Genomic DNA, 10,785 nt, shown 5'->3' on the forward strand with positions numbered 1-10,785 from the left:
AACAACATGAGTCGCCTGCATCAGCTCTCTGATTGGTTCTCGTCAGTCTCGACTACCAGCAGTGAAACACGATGGAGTGGCACGTGGTTGTCCTCTAACCTCACTTACCAGTTTTTATAGCTCAAACCTCCCCCTGTCCCTCATTCTGTTTCCACACATCATTTCTCCCTCTCTCGTTCCTGCGCGTCTGCTCGGACATTCCCGGTTTTCTCTCATTTCATCAGGCGCTCGCTCGCCGTCCCGCACACATTACGACAGTAAGTGTTTCCTTATCACCGCACCAGCAAAATTGATCGTCGCTCCTTCAGTCTCTTCCTCCAAAACGGAGATGTAAACGAGGACAAACCAGTGTCGCAGGCTGTTCAAACACAAGCACATCAAAGGGACCTGGCGTGGGCAGGCAGTGCACTAATGATAATCCTGTGTGAAGAGTACATCCTCTGAAACCAACCCTGAGCTGTGGAGCTCATAACGTGCTGTCCTCACCCCCCACACACACACTGTACAGAGAGGAAAGTGTGTCATTTATATAAGATAAACTCTCACTTTGACTCCTGGTTTAATCTCTTAGAATTCCTCACAAGGCAAAACACTGACCTAGGGTAGGTCGTGCGTGTGTCTCGAGGGAACCGTGCAGCCGTGGATCTGACCCCGGATCGCTACTTCAAGATGGCAGCGTTCGTGTTCAGGATATTTTAGCGTCATTCCTTGATAGTGGGAGGAAGTGGACATGTACAGTCCATCCAGGTCGAAGGTCACTGTGGTGCCAACAAACGTTTGCAGCCATGTTAAATTCGATCAAATGACCTGCTGACATTTTATATCCAAGAGGTCAAAGGTCAGCTTCACTGTGACATCATAACGTTCTGCATGAAACTCTTCTCTGGTCATTACTGACGTCAGGAACAGACAGGTCTTAATTTAATGAAACTTCAAGTGGTAACTCTACTTTATCGATGATCTCGTTTTGTCTCTGATCGGAGTTTTCTTTCCTGTAGCTGTTACAAAGGAACACTTACCACCTGATGTTCATCAGGGTCTGTCAGAAAAAAACTCATACTTAAAAACTTAAAAAGCTCTTTCTAGACTCAAGATATAAAAGCTTTAACAACGCCCCTGACCGCATCTCATTCTCAGACCAACACTCTCACGGTGCCGGGCAGGAAAATGAAAACTGTGATGTTGCTGCTCAAGGTTTTTAACACAGTGGAAATGTTCTGCTTGTTATTTATTCTAAATATTTGAAGTCGTCAGTTATTTTCAAATAAACTCACAGATGGTTTTTACTCTGTAAAGAAGATGGAAGGAAACCGGGTGGAGAAATGGTTGTAGGAGGAGATAAAAAATTGTCCTCGGGCACTGTTTGGTTCTGAGGAACAGTTTTGAACAAAGGAAGGAATAAAAAGCCAGAGAGATGCTGCTGTTGCCTAATTAGAGCTTAAAGGACTTGTTTCAGTCACTCGAAGCTCCTTCAATTTCACGACCCTGATGAGAGGGAGGAAAACCGCTGGGCAGCCGCAGGTTTACTGTCGAGGGACCAACACAAGTGGAGCACCTTTTAATTGGGTCTTTTTCTGACTTCTACTTTCAATTAGATATCTTTAATTTCCCCTCTTTAAACTTTAGGAATACAGACGGACATTATTTCTCTAAATTCCTCTAGTTGTGGTCGACAAAAGGATTTTTGCGCTTGTGTGCGTTCATCTCTTTGTGCTGCAATCCCCTTTCTTTTCTTTTTTTTTTGCAGCTTTTCTAGTTTCACCGTGATTAATCCAATTCTCCATCCATCCTGTATTCTGCACCACCTGATAACATTGTAACTGAGGTCTGAAAACGTGTGGTATGGAGGGACGGTTACCGGTCTGTTGCATCACCAGCGTGCACGCACGTAGAAGATGAGCAGAAACGAGAGCTCTAACAAACAGCATCAGCTTCACATTTCCACACACAAATGAACAATCACCATAGAAATGGGAGAAATAATGGAGGCAGTAATAAGTCGGGCAGTTTGACCTTAATCCCTTATTAAAACCAGGATATTGAAATACATCATTGCCATGGCAACAGTATCTCACAGGCAGATGCGTTTCTGTTTTCTGGCAGGTCACACAGTTTATAGCTCAGACTCCTTCACACTGTTAGAAATCATGACACGTGTTAACGCACATAATACAGTAAATTACTTAAAGGCGTCGGAGGGATGATGCGTTGAACAAACCCTTAGACTGTAGGTTTTATTTATAAAGATGGACGAAATGACGACTCCCACAAAGTGAAGCCAAAGCATCTCAATTGCTCCCTGACAGAAAAATCACTGAAATGAAGATTGAATCTAAATTTTGAGGCACAGTCACTTCAGGATGACAGACTCCCACAGATACAGAAAATAAAAATCAATACTAACAAACAGCTTCATCCCACGTCTGATTCATTTGACGAAAAAAGTGAGTTTCCAGACGATATAAACTCAAAGATCTTCAGCCAGACAGTAGAGATCCAGGTGTAATAATTTAGCCTTTGTCATTTCTCGTCTTATCGGTTTCTCTTTCCAATGTTTTTATTTTATCTGCGGGACCAGACTCTGTTTCCTCAGATATCAGTTCTGCTCGTTGGTTGAATAAAACACAATTTAACCTTGTGTGGCTGCTTCAGAGCGAGACTGTGTTTATTCATCAGATATCCAGACATCTGACTTTTAAAAGAAAGTTGTTTTCATTCTTTCAGCTTGTTTTTTGCTTTTGCGTCTTCGTCCACTGCTTTTTCTTGCGTAAAATGAGTCCGTGTCCTTCTACCAGCCCGTGCAGCTCAGCTCAGAGAGACAGCGTCACGACAAATGTGACACTCGCCGCCAAGGCCTCGGCATAAAGCACGGAGGAGTGTCCGAAGCACTATTAGAGTTGTCAGCAGGGCAGCGTATGTTGGAGTTGAAGCGCCACTCGTCCATAGATCAAGACGGGGTCCTGGCAGCAGTAAATTACACCAGCAGAGCCATCATCAGGGTGTCACTCTTTACAAATGAGGTCTGCAAAGGCAGCCTGGCCCCAACACAATCTGAAATCACCTCTGTTTGTCGTTAAGTGCACAGATAATAGACGTAGATGACAGTCTTCATCAGCACTTCTCTTTCTGGTGAGTGGAATGTGAAAGAAGAAGAGGAGGAGGAGGAGATGTGGAGGCCTTTGGAGGGAGGCTTTGAGTTCTCACTCCCATCTTGGTTTTCTTTGCTTCGCTGGCTCCTCATTACAGTTGTGATAGTGAGCTGCTGGAGGAAGGTTCTGGAGACCCAGACGTCTCAAGCAGAAGCAGTTTAGTGAAGAACAGAGGAGAGGGATGAGCAAAGTGAAACGAGTTTACACTGGGTACAGTTGAGGATGGATTTTAAACCAAAATGACCCCTCGTGTTGTAGATTCACAGTTCGTCTGTTCTGCTAAAGCCGTTTTCAGACATGACAGAGTTTCCGGGTCGGAACTGAAAAATGTCGAGGTGTGTTTTTGTTTACAGCACATCCACACCACGGTCGGCAATTATCACCAAAACCTCTGGAATCTCCTCGTCTTTCCAAATTGACGTCTTCTTCGACGTCTTCTACGTTCATCTTGAGATATTTGTATTCTTCCAGTTTCACATCTGTCGTGTTTTAGAAAAGTCGTTAACACGCCGACTGTTTGTTGAGGCAGTGATCTCAGAGCTATCGTAAAAGAGACAACACTTCTGTGTGTCCAACAAGAGCTCGAGAGGAGAAGTCCGTCTGAAGTCATAATTTCACTCTTTGTCTTTTTTTATTACCTCAGCCAATGAGGTAATAAACTGTTTGTCAGATCTGGATAAACGTGCAGATCCAGGAGTTGGTTTTCTCTTTATCCATCATGCACCCTCTGAACGACCTTCCAGTTTATTTATCGGTTTGTTTGAGACCGTGCACATTCATAAATTCTGCTGTAAATTCACCTGGACCGGTGTTGCACCCTCACCATTTTAATGAGTTTCAGACTAAATTTGATACTAAAGGACTTTCTACAGCCTCCTGCTGAGGCGTCCTGTGTATTGTTCAAGGACCAATCACAGTTTATGTTTCACCACTGACGTCAGGAGCCTCCACGGTAACGAGTTCTGTGACACCACATCGAGCTGAAATGAGAAACCAGGGAGTCATTCTGAGTTTGAATGACTTGTACCTCCACATCAGACCCAGTAATTCAGACCCCGCTGCGCTCGCTGGGCCGCTCCTGCAGGTTTTATGGGCACCTGTTCAGACACACTCTCCTATTGATTAGACTATTTATATGAACAGAGCAGAATGTAAAGAGCTTTACTGACAGCGGAGAGGGACACTACACTATTCTCACATCTCAGTGTTTGTGGAATCACTGGATAAAAGCAGGTTTCACACTCCTTTGTTCGGTTCCTGCTGCACGTTGGTCACACTCCAAGGTTAATCTCCCTCAAACTGTCATGAGAGTTTTGCTGCTTATCCTAAAAGGATCACGGGGGGGGGGGGGGTCGGGTTCACGCTCACGTCACAACATTCGGGCGATTGTGGCCCTGTTCACACCTGGTGTTCACATCCGTCTTGAGGGATACAATCATAAGTGGGAACCTCGAATGCCTGCTTCACTCCGCAAGATATTCTGCACGGTTTTCTACTCGCCAACAAATTCTGGACCCGTCTGACAAAGCGAAATCGTTTTCAATCATCAGTCGCCAATCGCTACGAGTAAACTCAGTCAGTCAGTCGTGTAGCATGAACCTTCAAGACAGCAAGTTGTGTAGTGTGCTGACACAACAAGTGTGTCTCACTCTATAGACAAATACACAGTCTGAGTTTACAGTGTGTGTGTGTGTGTGTGTGTCAGAGCGGAGGTAGGAGGGGCTGAGTGAACGAATCCTCTACTATGGAATCAGATTTTACCCATTTAAAAGAATATAAATCATTATGTAGCGGAACAGTTTTGATAACGTGGCCACAAACAAACCAAAGTAAGGAAACTGAGAAGACGTCAGCTGAGTAGGCGACGTGTGTGCGTCACCACCTCCCAGTGTGGAGCGATCTGATCTCAGGACACATTTGGGCGTCCACTTGTGATCGGATCACCCGGCACTGAACCGGATACGAGGACTGAACTGAATCGACACACGGAAAGACCCTGATCGAACCTTCATGCTGTGAGGCGACAGCGCAAAACTCAAGAATTCCTCCTTTTGAAATCGCTGAAAGCCATTACGAGCCGAAGGATGGGGGGAGGCTAAATAGGGTGGGAGGGGTGCCACTAATATTTAATTTGGAGAAGTGCTTTGAAGTAAAAATGGGGAGTCACTGCTGCCACTAACGCTGCGCATATGTGTGTGTCAGTGTCTGTGCATGTGTGTATTTTAATATGTATGTACGGCGTCTCTTTCTCCCTCTCCTCCCCCTTTATATAAAAGATTTAGTGTCATACAAGTTTTATTCTCTCTGTCTTAAATTAAGATGGAGTTTGTGCTTTAATCTTGCGGACCACAGCCGGCTGCGGCATTAAGGTTACATGAGGATCAGAGCTGCAGCTGGAGCCGAGCGCGTCCGGCAATAAAAGTGTAACCGGAGGTTATAAAAGCAAAAGTAATTACAAAGACACAACATCTATCGCTGATGTTTTCTCTGTAACTCCAGTGTTTCTGTGTGTCGACAATGGAGACGGATCAAAAATCTGAAAAATAAGTTGAAATGAGTCGAAATCAATCGTGATAATTATTTTTTAGTGCTGGTAGAGGCCAAAGGTCAAGGTCGTTGTGAAACCATTTTTTTTGCCTTGTGAACGCGTTGGTTCAAGAACGTTCATCACAAATCATCTTAAATCAGCCACAAACACTCGGTTGCATTTGAAAATGAACTGATAAGATGTTTGTGGTCAAAGGTCAACGGCACGGTGGTTTTGCAAAACATGTTGTGGCCTCTTGAACTTGATACGTCAAAGCTGCCTGTAGGGAATTTCACTTGAAACGTCTTTTACGCCTCACATAGCAGGTAAGGCGATTGACTCCTTTCCCTTTGCCAGAGGAGGAGTTTGCCGAACAACCTTGTTTGGGTAAATTAGCGTGTTCACCCGGTTGTCACGTTTCCATCTGTGCCAATCAGAGATGATAGAAATTTGTTTCTACTGCAGAGTGAATGCTGATTGTATCCCGTCCCATTGCAGACAAAAGCCAGATGTTAGTGTGATTTTAAACCAGGAGGAGTCAAGAGTAGAAAAGATTTCGTGGTGATCTTATAGAAAAAACTGGTTTGTGGAGGTAATGATTCTATTCTGTCTCTAAATGTCTAAAGATATTGAAAATTTCATCTCACGATTTCCCAGAGAACAGAGCGACACGACCGTTCCTTTGAGTTTGCATCAACGTTTGTTTTTCAGCTGAGGTGTCTGATTTTGTTCAGTCAGCTGTTTGTCAGCGTCTGACTTGAATCCACTCGTCCAGATGTTAATTATCAAGAACAAGCAGCGCTGCTCTGTTTGTTTCCAAAGTTTTTCTTTCCTTTAAATCTCCACCCGAGTGTCACTGATTGATTTATTCGCCTCCAACTGGAAAAACTCTCAGAGGGGATCCCGGGGATTTTTTTTTTTTTTTTCCTTCTTTGATTAATTATCGCGCGGTGAAAATACAGTGTGACTGATCCATCACTGCCACCTGCTGAGCTGACTCAGCCTCGTCCTGACGCCTCTCATCTCCTCATCAGTTCAGAGACGAGGTGAAAATCTAGATAATAACAACGTTCATTAAACTCGTGGTGTTTCATGCAGTAGCACTTTTAGCACATTGTTGTAGCACAAGGCCAAAGGTTTTCCTTCACGTCTGCTGAAAGCCACGTTAGCATAGCCAGCTGTTCGTACCAATCTAGAAGAAACACTGCGAGCTCAACACAAAACCTTTTGTCTTTACTCGTCAACAGCTGTTGTGTTGAAGTTACCGAGGAGGTTGAGGTTTCATCTCTGTCCACTTGTTTGTTGCTTGGTTTATTTGTTGGCAGGATTATGGTAAAATTGCTGGATGTATTAATGTGGTGGAGTCAGGGAAGAATAAACAACGACATTTTGGTTTCTTTAAGTAATTTACATTTTACCTTTTCACAGATTTCCCAGGGAATAATTCATGGATCCTGATTAAAAAAACAAAAAAACAACACACACTGAATATGTAAACTTAACCTTTGCTTTTATTTAAAATATAAAAAAACAACATCAGTTTTGACTCCAAAATATCAGCGTATGCATTGAGTTCATTCAGTAGGAACACGGGTCACTGACGCAGTTTAAAAACCTGCAGGACTGTGAGTCGCCTACTGTTCTGTATTATTTCCTTTAAATCTTAATTCAAATATTCAAAGCAAACAGCTCAGGTCTGATTTCTCTCACAAGCAAATCATGTTTTAAAGATCAACGCAGTTTGACCTTCGGTGTGTTGTATCTGTGGGTTTTAGAAGGGGAGTGTTAGCATTGACTTAACAAGCAGTTAAATGTGTGTGTAACGTTTTCCTCCCGTATATTTTTCCACCTCCACCTCCTCCTCCTCCTTCTCCTCCTGTGCAGGTCCACCTCCTGAAGGACCAGCTGAGTGCAGAGGCCACAGCTCGACTGGAGGCTCAGGCTCGAGTCCATCAGCTGCTGCTGCAGAACAAGGACCTGCTGCAGCACATCTCCCTGCTGGTTAAACAGATCCAGGAGCTGGAGACAAAGATGTCTGGACCAAACTCAAGTGAGTGGATTTTATAAACACGGGACTCTCACACTCACATTCTGAGTTCATACATGAAGAAATGCACACGCGTTGACATGTTAGAGTACACGCACAAGCATCTACAGAGTGTGAAGCTGCAGGGAAGCAGGCGCACATGGAACGAGGCACTTCCTGTCCATTTAATGTATTGAATTTTTTTTACATAATTAGAATAAGTTATTGATGAGTTAGAACCTCACAGCAGAGTTAATAAGATATAATATTAAACACATCTCGCTGAGTTAAACGAGCCACTCGTCTCGCTGTGTTGCATTAACACAGCATGTGGTTGGAAACTACCCTGATTGGCTAGTTTGCGTTTTGTTAGCGTGCGCGTTTTTCCCAGATTTTAAATGTCAGATACGCAGCAGAGAAGAAGCTGATTTTGTTTTATTCCGGTTCGACCAGTTTCCATAACTTTATCGACAGACGTTGTCAGTGATTTTTTAAAAAAACACTATTAACAACTGTGATTCCAAACTGAGCTGCTGCGTCTCAGCCACATTTCCGTTTTTACCGAAGTGTTTGAGACAGAAAAGATGAACTGTTCTTTTTATGCATCTGTCAGTTTTTTCAGGGCCAGGTCTTTCCCCTGTGTCCATGAAGACGGATGCAAACCATGTCTGGCTGTGCCGTCCTGATGATGATGAAATGCTTTGAAAAAATTTTCTATAGAAAAATGATTTATTCGTAACAGAGTGATTGATTTCCTTTTCATCGCAATTGCCAGATATCTGTATCACATATATTATTCTGCTGTGAGTGATGGCGGAGGAATTTAAATTAAGTGGAGAGTGGAACTTGTGAATGTGATATAAATATTTGATCTGTCTGATCCGCTCCTTCATCACTTGTCACCTTCTTCTTCTTCATCTTTTATGCCTCGTCTCTTCTCTCTCCAGTGGGCTCGCAGGACAGTTTGTTGGAGATCACCTTCCGGTCGACGATACCTCCGGTGATCTGCGACCCCACAACTCCTAAACCCAATCTGTCGGCCATCAACCTGCCTGCGCTGAGCAGCGGTGACGGGACGAGCAAGGCCTTCTCATCTTCCAACGGGACTCTCGGAGGCCCCATAGGTAGGGACCAGTGTCTTCTCAAACTGGAGTGTTTCCGTTTCCTCCCAGGACCCCCGGGGCCGCCTCCTCCTCGACTTCCCTCGCCTCCCCCGCCGCTCAAGCCAAGCAGCCTAGAGATCAAAAGCCCAGAGGGGTCGGAGGGCACGGCAGAGTCGCTGTCCGCCGACGTCAAATCTCTGGGCTGCCTGGACTTTGCCAGGTTTCGCGAGTCAGGCATCGCCTCAGAATACGAGTCAAACACGGACGACAGCGACGACAATGAGGACGAGGGGGAGGAGGAGGAGGACGAGGAGGAGGAGATGGAGATCTTTGGCTGGGGGACGGACGAGGAGACGCTGAGGCTGCTCAATGTTCTCAACAGACAGGCGACTCCCGACTGTCTGGGAGATGAAATAGCAGTTTAACTCTCCTCCGCTGAAGAATCGAGGTTGAACACAAAACACCTTGAACTGTTTTCTTCACTCACGTCACAACTACAATCGTAGGAAAAGCATGTAGCAGATTAACTGTCGTCACACACGCACAATAACTCATAAAAGGCTTAAACCAACATATCAGAATACACAAACAGTTCACCTCTGATTCCTTTTTATTTATATTATTTAATTTTATTTATTTACACATTTTTTAGAAATGGGGACATCAGAATTTAAGTGAATTTTACTGAAATTCATGAGTGTGATGGTGTTCAGCCCTGATTAAAGATCAACACCCTGGTCAGTAATGAGCAGCAGAATACACTGATGTATAAACATACATGTTACACATTTTATCTACATTCATAAACAACAAACTAACCCACAAATCAAACTCAAACTAAATATAACTAGATTTTTGCCGTTAGCTCGAACACATCAGGTTTATTTTCAGGCAGATTTGTGTAAATAAACTTAGATAATGATTCGCTTCATGTTCAATCTGAACTCAGTTTAACTCACCTCTGGGTCACATCTGTAGAACGAGTCTCCAGAGACAAACTGTGTGAATCTAATCTCTAATCTATATGCACAACCATGCATCCACTCTGATTCTGTAAATCCTCCGTCTTTCCTTTCTTTTCTTTATTTCTCATTTACCTCTTCTATCACACACACACACACACACACACACACACACACACACACACACACACACACACACACACACACACACACACTACCACCAGCTCCATGTTACCGAATTTCTAATTGGGATTCAGGAGCTCTATTACCAATATCAGGGAGTTGACCTGAAATCTGAGGAGTCGTTCTCCCCTGCAACAGATTGAGATGATCTAGTTTGTTGCTCGTCTTCATCAATTCGACTTCAGGACACAACATGAACCAGCTCCTTCTGGTTTAATTAAAACTGTACATACACTATATCAACCTTAGGTTAGTTCAGGGGCGTGTTTTCGGTTTGTCGGGCGTGGGAGCGCAGCTGTCCGTCACGCCGGCGGGAACAAGACGACAGGGTTTGGACTCGTGAGCTCTGAAAAGCGACTCTGGAAGAGATGAACTGGAGATGAACTTTGCTCCAGTCTCCACGTTTGGACAGGGAACGTCTTCTCTCGCTCTGTTCATAACAAATCAAAGACTATTTTTAGACAAAATCTGTATCTCTACTGTAAAAGCTTTGTTTTCTACGTCATCCCACTGAAATGTCGAACCGCTCCGTCCTTGACTTCTGCCGGCAACCCTCCTTTTGTCTCCTCACAATTTGTTGACTTGTTAGTCGGAGCATGTTTGCACTCTTTTCACTTGTCCGCGCATTTCCTCGCCTTTTAATTTATGCAAAGCCGGGATTAGTTGGACCTCGAGGAAAGCTGTTTGTTTCCTTTATTCATCCCCTCAACAAAAACCCTCCCCTCTTGCCAGAACAGCGGCTCATGACGGCCAAGAGTGGTCTTGTTTGGTTAAAGCCCGGCTCTGTGTATGGCCTCCAGGCAAAATGCAGTATTAAAGTGTTCATTTTGTTTCA

General features: G+C 44.1%; 1 protein-coding gene across 2 annotated transcripts in view; it reads left to right on the forward strand.

Moving 5' to 3' along the window:
* nos1apa (nitric oxide synthase 1 (neuronal) adaptor protein a) overlaps positions 1-10,785 on the forward strand; it is a 103,257-nt gene extending 92,472 nt beyond the window's left edge. For both annotated transcript variants that reach the window (XM_069520997.1, XM_069521006.1), the window contains exons 9-10: positions 7,561-7,726; positions 8,650-10,785. In XM_069520997.1, the coding sequence (XP_069377098.1) occupies positions 7,561-7,726; positions 8,650-9,230 (747 nt within the window). In that variant the 3' untranslated portion in view covers positions 9,231-10,785. The remainder of the gene's footprint in view (positions 1-7,560; positions 7,727-8,649) is intronic.

Source organism: Paralichthys olivaceus, chromosome 3 (genome assembly GCF_024713975.1).
Source record: "Paralichthys olivaceus isolate ysfri-2021 chromosome 3, ASM2471397v2, whole genome shotgun sequence".
Taxonomy (NCBI): domain Eukaryota; kingdom Metazoa; phylum Chordata; class Actinopteri; order Pleuronectiformes; family Paralichthyidae; genus Paralichthys; species Paralichthys olivaceus.